Source organism: Carassius carassius, chromosome 15 (genome assembly GCF_963082965.1).
Source record: "Carassius carassius chromosome 15, fCarCar2.1, whole genome shotgun sequence".
In the NCBI taxonomy this organism is placed as follows: domain Eukaryota; kingdom Metazoa; phylum Chordata; class Actinopteri; order Cypriniformes; family Cyprinidae; genus Carassius; species Carassius carassius.
Window position 1 is genome coordinate 13,852,118 of NC_081769.1, and position 21,033 is coordinate 13,873,150.

Here is a 21,033-nt window from a genome sequence, read left to right on the forward strand (position 1 = left end):
AATTAGATTTTTCTAATAGTTTCTAATAGATTTTTCTAATACTAAGGTAGTTTTTAAGTTTATGTATAGGCTATAGGATTAAGGGATCTAAAATATAGTCATGCAGAATGAGTCATTAATATGTGCTTTATAAGTACTAATGAACAGCCAATATCCTAGTAATATGCATGATAATAAGCAACTAGTGTGAATTTGTCCTGATAATAAAGTGTTATAGCTTTTGTTGTGTTTATTTTTTTATTATATGATTAAGAATGTAAATGAATGAAGAATGTAAAATTATGCTAGTAACTCACTTAAAGCACTCATAACACTGAATAGATAAAGAAATTTAAAGACAAGCTAAAAAGTACATTATTCCCAAATCATTTTAATTATAAACAGATCATGTACAATAAAAACATAGCCCCCACACTTAACACATAGTCCAATAAAATTAGTCCCCCAACTCTTCATAATAGAGCACAAACTTTTGCATTGAAAAACACATTACACAACTTCATTCGGTAGTCACTTTACATTCAATATGAGTTTAGTGTATCAATGTGATGAGAATCCATCTGTAGAAAGGAATCTGTCAATCATGTCAAATGATCTCTCTGGTTGATCATAAGGCAAAATGTGCCCGCCTCCCCTGATGATTACCTACAATGAAGAAAAAAAGTAAGCAGGTTTTGGAATTAACAACAGACATAATAGCTATGGCTTTCAGCCAATGATGATATAACATAATGGTTGATAAATTAAATATATCTAGCAAGTACTGCGAATCCTCACCTGAAAGAACTCTCCCACTTGTCGTACGTAACCTGCCACTTCAGTATCACTAGGCTCGACCTTCCAGTGGAAGCGCTCTGCTTTTTTATACTCGTCCGCTTTAGACCAGTTCACTGTGGGCAGGAAGCGCTCAGTCAGAGGGGCTGCAACGATGACGTCAAGCTGTCCACTGTAGATCAACACCTGTGAATACATTGATAAACATTAAAAAAAAAACACCTCTAAAATTTTTGTCCCATAATCAATATGGTAGCAATATATTGCACATCCCAAAACCTAAGGATTAATATGATTATAGAGTCAAGTCATTTAACAAAAGGCCATAAAATTCCCAACCCAATCAATGAAACGGTTTCCTCACTCTATAGTTGTCCATGAGGACGCCCAGCCAGGGTTTGATGGACTTCATGACATCCTGAAGCAGATGCTTCTCAACATCTGAGCCGTCATGGAATGTAAGATTTCCAACATGGATGGAACGCCGAACATCCTCCAGAGTCACAAAGGCTGAAAAGTACTCCTGGTCTGGAGGTTCCTGTTTAGGGAAAAACACATAATGACAAATAGCCAATCAAATCAAGAAAACTTTATTTCTATCCATTTGCTTGTTATAAAATGTGTGGGTACCTGACACTGCATGTAGTTGAAGTAGTTGGTGCAGCCAGTGACGTTTTGGAAGAATGAGGGATAAGGAGTAAGATCACCATTCAGTAAGCTGTCAAAAACCTGACGGAGAGACGAGATGTTTTCAGAACGGATGAATTAAAGATGATGCAGGGTGTCCCGATTTATCATACTCACCTGAAAGGCCTCCACCCATCTCTGCTCCTGGATGAGTTTGACTCCTGCATCTGTCTGCATCTGCACATGCTGCCTCTGCAGTTCATCCACGAGACCCGTCTGATAGAGGAAATCTGCATAACCTCCCAGCATCTGAGACCAAAGTGGATTATAAGAGAGATTAAAGTCCATTTATGAGCAAAAGTCAAAGAAGTCATTTCAAAGAAGCTTTACATACATGTTTATAGCACCTTAGAGCCAGTTCAAAGCAATAGCACTTCTGTGAATTATAACTATCTGGCATCTGATAAGTTTAAAAAAGGAAATATCATTTTCATTCACCAGTTCAGGGTCACACAGACCATCTCCAATGGCCACTCCTTTGAAGTTGATCTTCACTTTGGCAGAGGGATTGTTCTTGTGGATGTAGTAGCCAATTGCTGGAACATACTTTCCTGCATATGACTATGGATTTTATATGGTTAACAACCGAGTATTTTGACTGTACAAGAGAGTAGTTATGTCCACTTCCTCACCTCGCCGGTAGCGTAGAACGGATTAGACTGGAACTCACTGAATATCTGGAAGAACTGAGTCAGGGCGCTGCGGAGGGGACAAAAAAAAACCTAATATTTATCACATACATCTCACGTTGTCTTAGATATACAGTAAACTTTTGCCACTGTACTACTGTACCTGTACAAGTCTCTGCCCACATCATCCTGGTTTTGGGCAAATCCTCGGTCATCCTCAGTGAAACTCCATCCTGTCCCAACCTTAAAAATAAGCTCGCTCGCTCATTGGCTTGTTCTGCGGCAACTGCACAGCCTATCGAGCGCAGGCTGATGCAACATCAGAGCAATAAGGGCCCTTCTTGCCACTTCCCGCCGAAACGGGTGTGGCCCAACCTATAAAAGGAGCTCGAAAATGCTGACTCACCTGATTTTTCATCTCTTCAGCGAAGCTCACGCATCGCTGGATCACGAGGAAGCAAGCGCCCTCTGGAAGAGCATATCAGCAGGACAGCCTGAAGCCGCTGGCACCGCCGCCTTCCACAGCCGTTCCTGCTGCGCTATCCGGCGCCCATATCCTTTATAATCCTTGTTCTGTGATATTCTGTGTGTGTGTTCGCCCTGCGACGCACATTCACAAAAGAGCTGCGTCTTTTTAAAGATGCCTTCGTGCGGCTCGTGCAGAACCCCGCTCAGCGAAGGAGATCGTCATGTCATCTGCGTCTCCTGTCTGGGTGAAGACCATGCAGCGCTCGCGCTCGCTGATGGCGGATGTCCTCATTGCGAGTTGATGCCTATGGTGACTCTGAGGACTCGCCTGGCATCCTTCTCGAAGCCTGCATCATCCGCTGCGCCGCAGCGCCGTAAGAAGCGCCGCTCGCAGCGCCTACCAGAACCGCCTCCAGCTCGGCCGAGCTCGCCGGTTCCCTCCGCTTCGCCGGTCTCCCCTGCATCGCTTCCCGATGCTCAGCGTCCGCTGCTTGCCGACGCGTCATCGGAGGAAGTGGATCTCAGGCCCGCGTCGGAGGAAGAAGACACGTGCTCTCTGCTTGCTTCGGGCAGTGAGGGTTGGGCGAGCTCCGTGGATCTCGCGCCCGCTGCTCAGAGGCCCAGCAGACGGGGGGATATCGATAAGGAGCTGATGCGTGTACTCTCGTTGGCCGCGGCGAGCCTCGGCCTCGAGTGGTCTGCACCAGCGCCCCCTTCACGTTCCCGGCTGGATGGTAGCTATCTTCCGGATGAGCGCTCTACCTCAAGCTCAAAACACGCCCCTTTTCTTCCTGAGCTTCACGAAGAAGTGGCGAAGGCTTGGGACGCTCCATTCTCGGCGAGAATCCGCTCATCTGTTTCGTCAGCATTCTCCACACTGGACGGTGCTAAGAACAGAGGCTACCTGTCACTTCCGCCGGTGGAACAGGCTATAGCAGCGCACCTTTGCCCGCCCTCTGCTGGACGGCGGACTAAGGCGGCGTTGCCATCCAAAGCCTGCCGCATGACGTCATCGCTGCTCGCACGGATATTCTCTGCTGCTGGGCAGGCTGCGTCAGCGTTACACACCATGGCGACGCTACAGATTTTCCAGGGCGATCTTCTCCGCAAGCTGGATGAGATGGGACCTGAAGCGATCTGTCTCGCGGATCTGAGGAGTGCTTCGGATCTCTCCCTCCGCGCTACTAAGTCCGCTGCACAGGCCATGGGACGGGTTATGGCTTCCGCTACGGTGGCTGAGAGGCATTTGTGGCTGACGCTTTCTGACATCAAGGAGTCTGAGCGCGCTGCGTTTCTTGATGCTCCGCTAACTCCTGCCGGCCTCTTTGGATCTTCCGTCAACGAGTTTGTGGAGAGATTCGCCGAGGACCAGAAAGCTTCACAGGCGTTCAAGCACTTCTTGCCGAAGCGCTCCAGTTCTGCAGCTAGCCGCTCTAGACCGGCCCCACAGAGCTCTCAGTCACGCCCACCGCCTCCTGCTGCGCCATCACGACAGCGCCAGCAACGCAGCTCGGGACCCCGTTCTCGCTCTTCGAGCCGTCGCCCCGCGCCGCGGGAGCCGCGGCAGAGGATTGCGGTGAAGCCAGAAGCCCCGAAAGCATCCTAGCACTGCTGGGAAAGCGCCGGTGTTCGAGTTCCGCTGCGGCCGAGCTCTCACCCAAGCCCGCCGCTGTTGCAGTTCCAAGAGTTGCGACTGCCTCAGTGTCTTCTGCAATGCGCAAGCCTGCACGAGTGCCCGCTTGCCTGCACACAAAAGCCGTTATCACGGCTACCCAGATGTTTCACAAAAACAGTGTTTTTCTGGTGTTCCGGCCACGGCCGATGGTGCTATAAATGTTGTGACGATGCCCACTCCTCAGTGCCCATCTCCACATGTAAGCACAGCCCTACACACAGGGCCTGCGCTCATAATGTCGACTCAAGTCGGTCGCGCACACTACATAGTAAACGTGCCCACCCCTCAGTGCCCACAATTACTATGTCACACGCGTCATGTGGTTTCTGTAAAAACGAAACCCGTGCACGCTCGTCCGGCCACGGCCGATGGTGCTTTAAATGCAGTGACGATGCCCACTACCCAGTGCCCATCCCCGCATGTAAGCACAGCCCTGCACACAGGGCTGGCGCACATAAGATCGACACAGATCGGTCGAGCGCGCCGCATAGTAAATGTGCCCACTTCCCAGTGCCCACATACACTATGTCACTTACGGCGCGGGTCTTCTGTAAAAACGAGGCCCGTGCACGTACATTCTGCACAGGCAGACGGCGAGTTGGAAGTGGTAAAAGTGCACACATGCAGCCCACGGTTACTCGCAGATATATTGAGTCCCACGGGACCCGCTCAGCCTCCCTCCAGTCGGTTAAGCGCCGGAACGGGGTCGAGGATGAGCGATCTGCCCGCTGTGATCAGCGCGCTCCCCGCCTCAGATGCGCAGCACACTCGAGCGCCGCCGTTGCCCAGTCAACAGAGCGCGTGTCACATCCAGCCCTTAGCCATTCATGCAGATGCATGGTCAGCGCTTCCAGGGGTTTCGGATTGGGTGCTAGGCATTATAAAGAGAGGCTACTCGCTACAGTTTTCTCGACGCCCATCGCGCTTCTCAGCGCGCGTCGAAACTATGGTCAAAACAGAAGTAGCACACATACTTCGGGCCGAAATATCAAAACTGTTGAGCAAAGGGGCTGTAGAGCCTTTGTCTCAAGCTCAAAGCGAGGGGGGGCTGTACAGCAGATACTTTCTGGTGCCCAAGAGAGACGGGGGTCTCAGGCCCATACTGGATCTAAGACAGCTGAACAAGGCATTGATGAAACGCAGTTTCAAAATGCTCACGACCAGGAAGCTCCTCGCGCAGATTCGCGGAGGGGACTGGTTCATGTCAATAGATCTGAAGGATGCGTATTTTCAAATACAGATAGCGTCAAACCACAGGCGGTTTTTGAGATTCGCCTTCGAGGGCCAGGCATACCAGTTTGCAGTCCTGCCATTCGGCTTGTCCGTAGCTCCTCGTACGTTTACGAGGTGCATGGATGCAGCGCTCGCTCCTCTCAGACTCAGAGGCATACGAGTGCTGAATTATTTGGACGACTGGCTGGTTCTGGCCCAATCACGAGCGGAGCTCGTGGACCACAGGGCCGTTTTACTCCATCACCTCGAGAAGCTCGGCCTCAGTGTCAATTGGGCGAAGAGTTCGCTGAACCCCAGTCAGACGATCCTGTTTCTGGGTATAGTTCTGAACTCGTGTTCCATGACGGGCGCGACTGTCACCACAGCGCACGATGGGCATTCAGCGCGCAGCGAGTTCTTTCCGCTGCGGCGCGACTGTGTCGCTCAAACACTGTCAAAAGATGCTGGGTCTCATGGCCTCAGCATCTCCGGTTCTGCGGCTGGGCCTGCTCCGCATGCGCCCCCTGCAGTTCTGGCTGAAGGCTCGGGTGCCGCGCAGAGCGTGGGCGTCTGGCCGGCTGCATTTCAAGGTCGATCAGAGATGTGTTGCGGCTCTAGCACCTTGGACAGCGAACGGCTGGTACCGATCAGGTGTAAGCCTGGGGACTTCCCCGAGTGTGAAAATGGTGTCGACAGACGCCTCCACTTCGGGATGGGGAGCGCTGCTCGAAGGCAGACCGTCCTTTGGCCTATGGTCAGAACGGGAAAAGCTCCATCATATCAACTGCCTGGAAATGCTGGCAGTGGAGAACGCGCTGACGCGCTTTTGTCCCCATATCAAGGATCACCACGTCGTAGTCCGTTCGGACAACATGTCCGTGGTGTCCTACATAAATCGCCAGGGCGGTCTCGGGTCCCGAAACCTGTACAGGCTGACGGAACGCCTCCTGATTTGGGCTCAACGCAACGTGCGCTCGCTGAGAGCAGTGCATGTGCCTGGACTGCAGAATCTGGGTCCAGACAGGCTGTCCAGAGGCAATGTCCCTACGGGCGAATGGTCTCTACACCCGCAAACAGTTCGGCTGTTGTGGGAGAGATTTGGCATGGCGGAGGTGGACCTCTTTGCGTCCCACGAAAACGCTCACTGCCCCGCATTCTTTTCCAAGAACGAAAGCGCGCTGTCACGGAAATGGCCGTGCTGCCCGCTTTATGCGTTCCCTCCCGTCTCCCTCCTTCCGCAGGTGATAGAACGGGTGAGAGAAACGAGATGTTCAATACTGCTTGTGGCACCTCTTTGGAAGAACCAACCATGGTTCCCAGATTTGATGCAATTAGCAGATGTCGCCCCATGGCCGGTACCGTTGAGGAGAGATCTCCTCTCGCAGGCCAGGGGCTCGATTTGGCACCCTCAACCGGAGTTGTGGTCCCTCCATGTATGGGCACTCAACGGTTACCCGCTGATCTCGCAGTGGGAGTGCTAAATACCATCACTCAGGCTAGAGCTCCGTCGACACGATGTCTGTATGCCTCGAAGTGGTCGGTGTTCTCCAGCTGGTGCACAGCTCGAGGTTATTCACCCCTTAGTTGTGAGGTGACGGAGGTCCTCTCCTTCCTACAGGAGCTGTTGGATAAGGGCAGAGCCCCATCCACGCTCAAAGTTTATGTGGCGGCCATCGCAGCGTTTTCTGAAACGGCGTCCGGTCAGTCAATAGGAAGGAACGATTTAGTCATCCGGTTCCTCAGAGGAGCTAGGAGGCTGAATCCTCCCAGACCTCCGTCAGTCCCTATGTGGGACCTCGCGGCGGTTTTGGAGGCCTTGAAGGGTCCCCCTTTTGAGCCTATCCAATCGGTTAGCCTTCAGCATCTGTCGTTCAAGACAGTATTCTTGTTGGCTCTCGCTTCTGTGAAGCGTGTGGGTGATTTGCACGCGCTCTCGGTGAGCCAGTAGTGCTTAGAGTTTGGGCCCAATGACTCAAGGGTCATACTCAAACCTAGGCACGGTTATGTGCCGAAATCCCTCAACACACCGTTTCGGGCTCAGGTTATTGCCCTGTCTGCCCTGCCGGTGTCAGGGGAGGATGGAGACTCGAGTCTTCTTTGCCCTGTCAGGGTTTTAAGAGCTTATGTGTCTCGCTCTGCTGCCTTTCGGCAGACGGAGCAGCTATTTGTCTCGTTCGGTGGACGTTCCAAAGGAATGGCTGTTTCGAGACAGACTCTATCCAGATGGATAGTTGACGCCATAGCGTTAGCTTACGCTTCCAGGGGCCTTCAGTGCCCGTTGGGTGTCAGAGCACACTCCACAAGAGGCGTCGCCTCGTCGTGGGCGTGGTCTACTGGGATCTCCTTGCAGGATATATGTATGGCGGCGGGTTGGGCCTCGCCGTCTACATTTATCAGGTTCTATAACCTGGAGGTTCCCGCCTTGCAAGCAAGGCTGCTGTCGGTATAGAAGAATCAGGGCCCTGAGGGGAATTCTGAATTCATGAGCGCTATGCGCTGCCGACTGTTATATGGGCAGTATTGCGTAAGACCCGCATTGCCACATTGGTCAGGCCTTGCCTCGGCTGTGTGATGTCATATTGCCGCATCTACGGATGCTGCTAGATATGGGACGGAGGGCTTTCCCCCTTTTCTGTCCCGGACTCTCTGTGAGTCCCTCAGGTGACTGTGCAATGTAAATCCTGGGCGTTGCTTCAGGTTTATCGGTGTGTGATCCCTGCGCGCACGGCGTTTTACATCGGGTTCCCGTAGCGTCTTAGCTAAGACGCAGTACGAGAGAGCTCTCGTAAGAGAACGTACTCGGTTACTAAACGTAACCTCGGTTCTCTCTAGAAGAGCGAACGAGTACTGCGTTCTCTGCCGTGCGTACGATTCACTCTGGTTCGCTTCGGCGATGAAATAAATCAGGTGAGTCAGCCTTTTCGAGCTCCTTTTATAGGTTGGGCCACACCCGTTTCGGCGGGAAGTGGCAAGAAGGGCGCGAAGCAGAACAAGCCAATGAGCGGGCGAGCCGTCTCGCCTATGGCTGTGTACTGCTGCAAATGCGCTTTACAAAAATACAAAATTAAGGATAATTTTTTGCTTCAGTATTTCGTGAAAAGAGACTTTTCCCGTAGCGTCTTAGCTAAGACGCAGTACTCGTTCGCTCTTCTAGAGAGAACCGAGGTTACGTTTAGTAACCGAGTACGGTCCTTCTCAAAAAATTAGCATATTGTGATAAAGTTCATTATTTTCCATAATGTAATGATAAAAATGTAACTTTCATATATTTTAGATTCATTGCACACCAACTGAAATATTTCAGGTCTTTTATTGTTTTAATACTGATGATTTTGGCATACAGCTCATGAAAACCCAAAATCCCCGTCTCAAAAAATTTGCATATTTCATCCAACCAATAAAAGAAAAAAGTGTTTTTAATACAAAAAAAGGCAACCTTCAAATAATTATGTTCAGTTATGCACTCAATACTTGGTCGGGAATCCTTTTGCAGAAATGACTGCTTCAATGCGGCGTGGCATGGAGGCAATCAGCCTGTGGCACTGCTGAGGTGTTATGGAGGCCCAGGATGCTTCGATAGCGGCCTTAAGCTCATCTAGAGTGTTGGGTCTTGCGTCTTTCAACTTTCTCTTCACAATATCCCACAGATTCTCTATGGGGTTCAGGTCAGGAGAGTTGGCAGGCCAATTGAGCACAGTAATACCATGGTCAGTAAACCATTTACCAGTGGTTTTGGCACTGTGAGCAGGTGCCAGGTCGTGCTGAAAAACTAAATCTTCATCTCCATAAAGCTTTTCAGCAGATGGAAGCATGAAGTGCTCCAAAATCTCCTGATAGCTAGCTGCATTGACCCTGCCCTTGATAAAACACAGTGGACCAACACCAGCAGCTGACATGGCACCCCAGACCATCACTGACTGTGGGTACTTGACACTGGACTTCAGGCATTTTGGCATTTCCTTCTCCCCAGTCTTCCTCCAGACTCTGGCACCTTGATTTCCGAATAACATGCAAAATTTGTCCAAAAGTCCAGTGCTGCTTCTCTGTAGCCCAGGTCAGGCGCTTCTCGCGCTGTTTCTGGTTCAAAAGTGGCTTGACCTGGGGAATGCGGCACCTGTAGCCCATTTCCTGCACACGCCTGTGCACGGTGGCTCTGGATGTTTCTACTCCAGACTCAGTCCACTGCTTCTGCAGGTCCCCCAAGGTCTGGAATCGGTCCTTCTCCACAATCTTCCTCAGGGTCCGGTAACCTCTTCTCGTTGTGCAGCGTTTTTTGCCACACTTTTTCCTTCTCACAGACTTCCCAATGAGGTGCTTTGATACAGCACTCTGGGAACAGCCTGTTCGTTCAGAAATTTCTTTCTGTGTCTTACCCTCTCGCTTGAGGGTGTCAATGATGGCCTTCTGGACAGCAGTCTTACCCATGATTGCGGTTTTGAGTAATGAACCAGGCTGGGAGTTTTTAAAAGCCTCAGGAATCTTTTGCAGGTGTTTAGAGTTAATTAGTTGATTCAGATGATTAGGCTAATAGCTTGTTTAGAGAACCTTTTCATGATATGCTAATTTTTTGAGATAGGAATTTTGGGTTTTCATGAGCTGTATGCCAAAATCATCAGTATTAAAACAATAAAAGACCTGAAATATTTCAGTTGGTGTGCAATGAATCTAAAATATATGAAAGTTTAATTTTTATCATTACATTATGGAAAATAATGAACTTTATCACAATATGCTAATTTTTTGAGAAGGACCTGTATGTATCTCCACAAAGACACTCAGATGTATGCAGCAATGTTCCCTACCTGATTTCAGAAAAAAAAAAAAAAACATTTCACATTGCATAAAAAGCAAGGGAAATAATATAACAAATTTTCCTAAATATGTTTTTAGTATAACAAATTTTCCTGTTTTTAGGAATTAAGTGAAAATGACTTGAGCAAACGACTTTAATACAAATTATTTTCAGAAAAAAAAAAAACAATAACAATAAAATATTTTTTATAAATAGCCGGTTCTCTAATCAGCGGTAAATTCCATCAGGTGCGTGATTTTACATAGAGCAGCTGTTACTACGCAGAGCCATTGTTAACCGAGAAGCTGCGCAAATCCACGTTCATTATCAGCGTTTATTTGCGCATCTTCTCAGTTAACAACGGCTCTGTGTAGTAACAGCTGCTCTATGTGAAATCACGCACCTCATGAAATTTACCGCTGATTAGAAAACCGGCTTTACTGACGAGATGCGCATTAATGATCGGCCGATCGTGATCGGAGCAGCCCTAAATTTATAAATGTAAACTAACGTTTCAAATGATTTAAAATTCAAAAGAATTATGAAGAACAATATGTGACACTTGACAATAAGGTCTCATTAGTTAACCTTAGTTAATACACTAACATTAACAATGAGCAACAGCAACATTTGTTACATAAGTTATTATTCTTGGTTTAAAAAAAATAATAAATACAACTTAGTTCATGTTAGCTCGAGACCATTCAATTATAACTTTGATTTAAAAAACATGTTATTAAATGTTGAAATGAACTAAGATACATAAATTTCATTGGCAGTTTATGTTAACTAATGAATTAACTAATGTTAACTAATGGAGCCTTAAATGTAATGTGTGACCAAACAATAAAAGAACAAAATATTTTTGAACAGTATCTAGGACATGTTGTAGTCCAGATTAAATGTAATTAAATGCAAGTATTTAAGTATTCAGTGCTGCGATGAAATGTGTTTTGTATTAACATGTTGATGAGAAAATTATTCTTCTATCTTGAAGTGCCCACGAAAACTATATTGTGCATGTTCATTATTGGGATATATTGTATTACTGAATACCGGAACGTCTACTCACCGGGTTGTCGATGTAAAGAACAGAGTATCGTGATGTCCAGGGGAAATCCCTATAGCCCACTGCAGAACGACATTAAAGGGTTAAATTCTAACATTTTAAGGTTATTTCATACATTGATATCTAAAGTGTAGGGTTTCACTATTAAAGGGTTAGTTCACCCAAATAGCAAAATTATGTCATTAATAACTTACCCTCATGTTGTTTCAAACCCGTAAGACCTCCGTTTATCATCGGAACACAGTTTAAGATATTTTAGATTTAGTTCGAGGGCTCTCAGTCCCTCCATTGAAACTTGTGTGTACGGTCTACTGTCCATGTCCAGAAAGGTAAGAAAAACATCAAAGTAGTCCATGTGACATCAGAGGGTCAGTTAGAATTTTTTGAAGCATCGAAAATAAATTTTGCTCCAAAAATAGCAAAACTACGACTTTATTCAGCATTGTCTTCTCTTCCGTGTCTGTTGTTAGACAGTTCAAAACAAAGCAGTTTGTCATATCCGGTTCGCGAACGAATCATTCGATGTAATCGATGTTTTTGAACCATTTCACCAAATCTAACTGAATCGTTTTAAACGGTTCGCGTCTCCAATAAGCATTAATCCACAAATGACTTAAGCTGTTAACTTTTTTAATGTGGCCGACACTCCCTCTGAGTTAAAACAAACCAATATCCCGGAGAAATTCATTTACTCAAACAGTACACTGACTGAACTGCTGTGAAGAGAGAACTGAAGATGAACACTGAGCCGAGCCAGATAACGAACAATAGACTGACTCGTTCACGAGTCAAGAACCGGTTGCATCTGTTTTCAGATCACCAGTAGTTCTTTCGGACAGTTCGATTCAATAAACCGGTTGAACAAAACGTAATGGTGTAATGGTGTCATTGGCGATGATTGCCCTTGATTTAAGCCTTCGGTTTACCCGCGCTCATAACACTAGCACAGAATCAGTTCAGAATCAATCACCAAAAGAATCACTTCAGTTCAGACGCTCTGTGTGTCGGTCTGCTTCACCCTGAATCACACATGTGCAGTATCATCAGCTCCTCGGTTCTCGAATCGGACACGTCTGACAGAAACGTTTTTTTGACTCGTGAATGAGTCAGTCTGTTGTTCGTTATCTGGCTCGGCTCGGTGTTCATCTTCAGTTCTCTCTTCACAGCAGTTCAGTCAGTGTACTGTTTGAGTGCACGCATTACTCAGTGATATTGGTTTGTTTGAACTCCGAGGGAGTGTCAGCCACATTAATAAAGCTAACCGCTTAAGTCATTTGTGGATTAATGCGTATTGGAGATGCGAACAGTTTCAAACGATTCAGTTCGATTTGGTGAACTGGTTCAAAAAGATCCGTTACATCGAATGATTCGTTCGCGAACCGGATATGACAAACTGCTTTGTTTTGAATGCTCTCTCACAACAGACACGGAAGAGAAGACAATGCTGAATAAAGTCGTAGTTTTTGCTATTTTTGGACCAAAATGTATTTTCCATATATTTGTACTGCATGCATGGACTACTTTGATGATGTTTTTCTTACCTTTCTTGACATGGACAGTATACCGTTCACACAGCTTCAATGGAGGGACTGAGAGCCCTCGAACTAAATCTAAAATATCTTAAACTGTGTTCCAAAGATGAACAGAGGTCTCACGGGTTTGGAACAACATGAGGGTGAGTTATTAATGACATATTTTTGCTATTTGGGTGAACTAACCCTTTAAGCAAATAATTCCTTTCTGGCCCAAAAACATCTATAATAAAATGTTCATAAGATACAGAAACAATATGCTAATCTCCATCAACATAATGTAATACAGCATAGAGGCATTTGTACTCACACGTGAGGTTCTTATGTACAAAATATGGGCCATGCTCCACAAACAAGCCAAACATAGATGTCCCTCCAGGTCCTCCCTGAAGCCACAGCAGCACCGGAGCGGTCTCTGGTCTCTCCTAAACACAGAAAAACATGCTACAATAAATAAGTGTGCAGTAATTACATCACTGAATGCTGTTAACTGTATAACTTGTTGTAAACGACTTCTGAAAACACCTGACGCAGAAGCTACAGTCAGCAGATTAGTCTTATCTTTTAGTGCCATTCATGTACAATGTCAAAAAAATTAAAGTGCATAACATTATATTACCTGGGCAGGGAAGAACCAGAAGAAAAGGTTACTGTTGTAAGTCTTGTTCACAGTGAGATATCCTGAGTAACTCTTGACATTGGCTCCAGGAAGGGGTCCCACCAAACTCAGTTTTTTGGCTGCATATCCACAATACAAAAAAGAAAGTGTATTAGCATACAGGTCAGAAACATCAGTGAATTACTGTATGAAAGCAGTTATAATTTGTGGACAACTCAAGTTTATCATTTGCATGTGTTTTTAAGGCCGCACGCTCATCGTCTTCAAACAACACGAGTGCGGTCTTGCTCTCTCTCCCTCGCGCATATTAATCAATTGACACGATGGTGTCGATGTTTAAATCATTTAAAATGAGAATGTAAGTGTGCTCACCCCATCTTTGTTTGTAAGAAAAAATTAGATTAGATTTCATATCGCAATATACATCGCAGAAAAATAAAATATCGCAATGTCATTTTTTCCCAATATCATGCAGCCCTACTCCATAATAAGGAAAATACCTTATAAAGACTCATCTCCCTGTTGAAAAAAACACCATATGCTGGTTAGGTATGTTTTGACGCTGGGATGCTGGTTTATGCTGGTCCTTTGCTGGTTTATGCTAGACCTTTGTTGGTTTAAGATGGTCCTTTGCTGGTTTAAGATGGCCCGTTGCTGGTCCTTCGCCGGTTTAAGCTGGTCCTTCGCCGGTTTAAGCTGGTCCTTCGCCGGTTTATGCTTTTACCAGCATAAACCAGCATCCCAGCGTCAAAACATACTTAACCAGCATATGCTTTTCAGCAGGGTAAAGATCTTATAAAGATAACTTCCTATGTATGAGATTTAGTGAATTCCAGTAAAAGAAGAACGAAAGAAGAGGAACTGAACTTGTTCTATGCAAACAGCAAACATACCTTCTTCTATCTTGCCTTCCTCCAGATAGGGGGTGAGCATCAGAGGTTTGCCCGGGTCAACTACAAAACGTGTCCCACTCACACGGTGTGATTTCCAGCAGAAGAACGAGGAACAGCCGCGGGAGCTGACCGACTCCAGAAGAGCCCAGAGGAACAGCAGCCTAAGCGTTTTCTTCAGCATTATAGAGTTTAACTGCAGACAGCAAAGAAACATGACACGGGGAACACAGACCCAGCTTGATATTAAAAGGCTCGCATTACCTGCTATCTGTTATTACAAGACTAAACATATCAGAAGATGAGAGCAAAGACGACAAATCTCTTGTCAGTCGGTGAATGATCGAAAATAACCAACACATGTAACGTACATAATGCGGCATTATTATGTTATGAATGTGCAAACAGGAAAGAAAATGTGCAGGGATGGCAGGTGTGATAACTTATCAAATCAAGTAATTGATCATTTATATACATCTTGTTTTCCTGATCAGTAATAATAATAGAGTTACCTTGAAGCCAGATGCCAATCAGAAATCCAGAAGCCGTTTGCATCGGCATCAGCTTGTTGTCACGCTTTGAATGCGTTGCAGTCACATGACTATATGGCATCGCAGTCATGTGATCGCAGTGAATCCAGGAACTTCGCCAACACTGACCCCTACAGGCCCACTTGAGAGAACCAGTCCCCAGCCCAATATATAATATTATGCAATATGCATTTGCTGTGTAATAAAAAAGGCCTAGTTGACAGTTTTAGTTAATAGGCTTTTTCTTAGAATTGCTTTATTAAAAAAAAAAATCTTCTGTAGATATTTTAATGTCTTGACTACAAAAAGCCATTGAACATGCCGACTGTTAGTATATACAGGTTGAATTTTTCCTCAAAAGTGAGGCGTGTTGCCATAAAACAATCCATTATGAACTTCTGAACAAAATTTAACCAAGTAACAATAATACATTACAAAATATAAACATTGTAAAACAATTATAAATCCAATACTATTCTTTAAACATAGAAATATCAAACTATTTTGTCCAACAAAAGAGTAAATTGTATAAATTCATAATATTTAAAATGGATGTGACATCTTGCCCCAATAAAAACTTGCTCTGACCTGACATTTATGAAGAAATAGCCTTTTATAACATGTCACAGCTCACTTAACCTTTGAGCATGAGAAAGACAATAGGTGAATTTGGTAAGAAGACTTGACCTTATCAGCTGTATTAAACAATTAAAATCAATATTAAGTTTGACCAATACATTGTAGTAAAAACAATTTGTATATATTAATACTGAATATTAATAAATTGTAATGCCAAAAAAATGAATGCTAATATTTCTCATTTTGTGTAGTTGCATGTGGTTTGCTGTCTTCTGTCAAAAAAATTAAGATTCCTTAAAGGGTTAGTTCACCAAAAAATGAAAATTAAGCTGTGTTTTACTCACCCTCGAGCAATCCTAGTTGTATATGTCTTTCTTCTTTCAGACACATACAATCAGAATTATATATAAAAAATTGTCCTGGCTCCTCTAAGTGTTATTATTGCAGTTGGGTGTCTCTCTTTAACATTCCAAAACATTAAATAAAATTAAATAACGTTAAATTACGGAGCCCCTCACATGACATGCAGGATAAATATTAGGCTAAATTGTGTGCACGATTCACTAATTCGTTCCCTCAATGTACTAAAACGTGCACACGATTACTATTGCGTTCCCTCGATTTACTATTTCGTTCACTCGATTTATAAATTGTGCGCAGGATTTACTAATTCATTCAACGCAATAGTAAATAGAGGGAATGCATTAGTAATCGTGTGCATGTTTTAGTACATTGAGGGAAAGAATTAGTAAATTGTGCGCACAATTTATTTATAAATTTATTATATTTCTTGCATGTCATGTGCGGTGCTCCGTATTAAATAAAGCACGCATACTTCTAATTTATGACCAGCATTTTGTTTTATTCTCTCTCCGCGTATGGAGAACTGTCAGCTGCTTCTGCGTATGACAGATGGTGCATGTGATAAAGTGTTTATTACATTTGAAATATGGATATTTTTATAGATATTATATGGATATTCGCCACTGGAGGCCTTTATTCACCCCAGTTTCAATATGGATGTGCGCACTTTATTTAATTTGTTTTGGACACCTGCCCACTGCAATGAGTTTAGAAGCTTATGCCAGAACAATTTTTAATATAAGTCAGATTAGATTCGTCTGAAAGAAGAAAGTCATATATAGAGTAAATAACAGGCTAAGTTTCATTTTTGGGTGCCCTAACCCTTTAAAATTGTGACTCCCAAGAAGAAACATAATGATGGGTAATAAATATAAGTATATATATGTTTTTTTAGCAGTTTACTGCATGTCCTCAAACTATTTAATTTATGTTTATTGTTAGAAATGATTGGTTTAAACTGTATTTAAACACATTTCAAATGCTGGTTACAAACCTTAAGGCAAACCTCAAAAACAAACATTTTGCGCATGATAGCTTTGCAGCATGTCAAAGCACAGTAAAACCATAATTTTTAAACATGCAACATTTCTGAACAGCAAAAGGAACGCAACTTTCTTATATGGTCACAGAAGCACACAGCTCAGAGTCATGTAAGTACAGCATGCTCAGGTAGACAGGAGGAATGCGCGCGCGTCTCTTCCACTTTAAGAAGGCGGATTCGCCTCTACACACACTGTGTGTCTGTTACGAGCCTTGAAGTGGCACATGGAACCGAAACAGTCAAATCCCTGTCTCTAAATATGGCGAAACCTACTGGCACTGACAGCACACGGAACGGTCGGGAAGTTTTTTTTTTTAATTCTGCTTTTCATGACGATGAAGAGTAAATGAGTTGTCACATTTTCTGTACGTATATGTGAGGTTGTCTCAACTAGTTTCATCATATGGTTCTATTGCTGCCGCACGCGCGTCTGTAAATGCGGCAGCGCTGGCGACTCCCGTCTGATCTGACGCTCACAGCTGGATATTATCGGCTGTTTAGGGGGAACTCTGGAGAGCTGAAGACAGGTCAGGAGAGCAGAGACTGAGATGGATGAGCTGTCAAGCCCTAACAGACACCAGTAAGCGGGAAGATTCAGTGAATTAGACGCGATGGCAGCGTCCAGCAACTCGAGTCTGTCGGGTTCCTCCGTCTCTTCGGGTGAGTATAGCCTACTGATGAATCACAATCAAACAGGACTATTTTGTTTGGGAATCTCCGTAAGCAAGCAATTGGCGAGACGATAGCAGAATGGAGATGGTTGGCACTGGCAGTTTAATTTCTGTGGTTTTGGATGTAATTAAATCAGACGGGATAGAACACTGCATAAATGTGTGTCATACCTTTTCTTGACCCACTAGACCCACCTTTGACTTCCTTGCAAAAGCATGCAGTCGTTGCTATAACCAGTGCACGCTAGCAGATGGTTGTGTAATGTCACACTCACTGTGCACGAGTTTTAAAGGCCACCTCTATCTGATCATATACCTGCATGATAAACAGAATCTTTAGCATAAACATACTCTTTAGTTTGATCACGATAACTGGTGGGAACTACAAATCAGAAATGTGCTGTGCTGAATTGTAATGCCAAATAACAAATTTTTCAGTATCATTGGTTACTGCATGCATTTAAATTTTATGTAGTGAAGTGACATTCAGCCAAGTAGGTGACCCATACTCAGAATTCGTGCTCTTCATTTAACCCATCCAAAGTGCACACACACACACACACACACACGGAGCAGTGAACGAACGAACACACACACACACACACACACACACGGAGCAGTGAACGAACGAACACACACACAGAGCAGTGGGCAGCCATTTATGCTGCGGCACCCGAGGAGCAGTTGGGGGTTCGATGTCTTGCTCAAGGGCACCTAAGTCATGTTATTGCCAGCCCGAGATTCGAACCCACAACCCTATGGTTAGGAGTCAAACTCTCGACTTCCCATGTAGAACTATATCTTTGGTTACTGCATGCTTTGAAATTTTATGTAGAACCATAGCTTTGGTTACTGCATGCATTGAAATGTGGAACTATAAGCATTTTTTTATTTATATTATTATTATTATTATTAAAGTCATGTTTAAGCCCTTTACCATAAAGTCCATAAATTATAATATAACTTTAATCTTATTTTTATTTTAATCTTTAATCTTCCCAAAAAGACCATTAGACAGCTGCAGCTCATCCAGAACGCTGCTGCCAGGATTCTGACTAGAACCAGAAAATCTGAGCATATCACACCAGTCCTCAAGTCCTTACACTGGCTTCCAGTTACATTTAGAATTGATTTTAAAGTACTTTTACTCGTATATAAGTCACTAAATGACCTAGGACCGAAATATATTGCAGATATGTTCGCTGAATATAAACCTAACAGAGCACTCAGATCACTAGGATCAAGTCAGTTAGAAATACCAAGGGTTCACACAAAACAAGGGGAGTCCTCCTTTAGTTACTATGCCACCCGTAGTTGGAATCAGCTTCCAGAAGAGATCAGATGTGCTAAAACACTAGTCACATTTAAATCTAAACTCAAAACCCATCTGTTTAGCTGCGCATTTATTGAATGAGCCCTGTGCAATGTCCGAACTGATTGCACTATATTTTCACTGTTTTTTTATTTTATTTTATTATTTTATGTAAAATCATTTTCTAACTGTTTTTAAAAGTTTAAATCATTTTAAAAGTTTTAAATTGCTTGTTTTATTTTTGTTATTATTTTTCTTCATGATTATTTTTACTTTCTTTTATTAAAAGCACTTTGAATTACCATTGTGTACGAAATGTGCTATATAAATAAACTTGCCTTGCATTATATTTTTGTGAGATTTATTAAAAAACCTTACATAATTGGTCATGTTACCATGATTTTGTACAATAAACAACAGATTATTTAAAAGTATTTGAGAAAATATCTGCATGTAGTGTCATGACCTTGAGTACAAGGCTATTAGCTAATTGTTACTGTAAATGAACCATGTGCATTTATAGCATATATCATGACACATTTTTATTTAGAAATTTAGCTTGAAATTACATGCAATGCAATTTATTAACATTGTGTTTTGAAATTAAATCCACTCAGATGTACATCAAAATATGGAAGAAAATATTTTTTGTTTTTCCAATTCACCACAACTTTAGAAGTCAGTTTATTAATATTGGACTCATTTAGAAAAAGAAAACTGTTTATTAACAATTAAGACTTTTCTGTCAGGATGTTTACAGTTATGCAGTCACCTTTTTAAAACAGAAAAGACTCATTTCGTGGAATGACCCATGTGTAGTTTGGGAATGACAGCAAAAGTATAATGTCAGCATTGTTTGTCATCAGTGTCAACTTTTGATATCCCAAGTAAATCACTGGCAGTAATGCCAACAACAACAAGTTTGGGGGTTTTTGTGTCCATTTCAACATGTTGTAACGTGGGAACCAAAAACTGGTTTGGACACATCCAGTACAAATGCACTTCCCACCCATTGTCTCAAGGGATCTAGGTTACAACAGGCATATATATCCTAAATCCCAACATCTCAGATTTTTTTTTTTTTTTTTGCCTCTAAAATGACTCATCAAACGTTTTCATAGGCGTGTGATGAAATCTAATTACCCTAAAAGCTGTTCCTGTCTCTGTTTTATTCACTCGAAAGGTTTTCTATTATACTGATCTTATTATCCCCAAGAAATTATTGATGTTGAAAATGAGCTTTTAAAATCACCTGTCATCTTCCTAGCTGGGTGTCATGTAGTGTTTAAGCTGCATTATTACGTGTAAGGAAGTTTGACGGTCAAATATTAACCTTCACATGCAATTATGTGTTACTTTTCAAAACCTTTGACATACAGTATTTTGACACAGGTACCAAACTGACCCACTACACATTTAAATCTTCACCATGTAAGCTACTCTAGTGTCCAAAAGTTTAGGTTTGGTAGGTTTTTCTCTGCCATTTATTTAATCAAAAATACAATAAAAACAGTAATATTGTGAAATGTCTTTTATAAAAGAACTGCTGAATTTTCTGTAGCCATTACTTCAGTCTTCAGTGTCACATGATCCTTTGGAAATTAATCTAAAACACAGATTACAAAAATATGTCTTATGGCAAATGTTGAAAACAGTGATGCTGCTTACGATACATTTGTCCTGATTCTTTTTAGTTCAAAAGAATAGCATTTTGATAGCTATTAGGTACATTATAAAAGTATTAATTACTTAAAAAAAAACTGAAAAAATCACTCTGACCCCAAACTTTTTAACAGCAGTGTATATAGTGACTCATTTACATTTTGTGACCTTAGATAAGAAACAAACATTGGGTGGAAGGGAAACCACATCCCCAAAAGTACCATAAGACACAAAACAGAGCAAAAAGCGTCAGGTTGGCTGAAGGTGTGAGAAGCACAAAAGAGTGTGCAGGTGTTTAAATACACCGATCACAAGTGTAAGGAGAGATAAGGTTGGAAACACGCTCAGAACCACTCCCACACAGAAATGCATGTCAACACCCTGTTCTCATGCTGTGCCGCTCGGCATTGCGTTTGTTAGAACAGAAGGAGGGATGTGTGATCTGAGGGACAGTACACGTCTCAAGGGAGTACCAGTTCAAATAACAAGCTTTGTTGAATGGGTGTGTAAAGAAGAACCGTTTTCAT

General features: G+C 43.4%; 2 protein-coding genes across 3 annotated transcripts in view; one reads left to right on the plus strand and one right to left on the minus strand.

The window, feature by feature from the left end:
- Nucleotides 1-363: 363 nt before the first annotated feature.
- On the minus strand, nucleotides 364-14,974 carry LOC132157705 (probable serine carboxypeptidase CPVL). 2 transcript variants are annotated; one of them, XM_059567007.1, is made up of 13 exons: nucleotides 14,860-14,974; nucleotides 14,351-14,543; nucleotides 13,458-13,576; nucleotides 13,149-13,263; nucleotides 11,310-11,368; nucleotides 2,254-2,333; nucleotides 2,094-2,160; nucleotides 1,900-2,022; nucleotides 1,579-1,710; nucleotides 1,405-1,503; nucleotides 1,139-1,312; nucleotides 778-960; nucleotides 364-645 (listed from the first exon to the last, which is right to left on the minus strand). In XM_059567007.1, exons 2-13 carry the CDS (start codon nucleotides 14,529-14,531, stop codon nucleotides 541-543), a joined length of 1,437 nt encoding a protein of 478 aa, XP_059422990.1. In that variant the 5' UTR covers nucleotides 14,532-14,543; nucleotides 14,860-14,974; the 3' UTR covers nucleotides 364-540. The 2 variants fall into 2 exon arrangements, with proteins under 2 accessions (XP_059422990.1, XP_059422991.1); XM_059567008.1 differs by lacking the exon at nucleotides 14,860-14,974 and adding an exon at nucleotides 14,612-14,731.
- Nucleotides 14,975-17,048: 2,074 nt separating this feature from the next.
- Nucleotides 17,049-21,033, plus strand: part of chn2 (chimerin 2) — a 51,446-nt gene continuing 47,461 nt past the window's right edge. Inside the window, exon 1 of the mRNA XM_059567486.1 lies at nucleotides 17,049-17,521. Within this exon, the coding sequence (XP_059423469.1) occupies nucleotides 17,473-17,521 (49 nt within the window). The 5' untranslated portion in view covers nucleotides 17,049-17,472. The remainder of the gene's footprint in view (nucleotides 17,522-21,033) is intronic.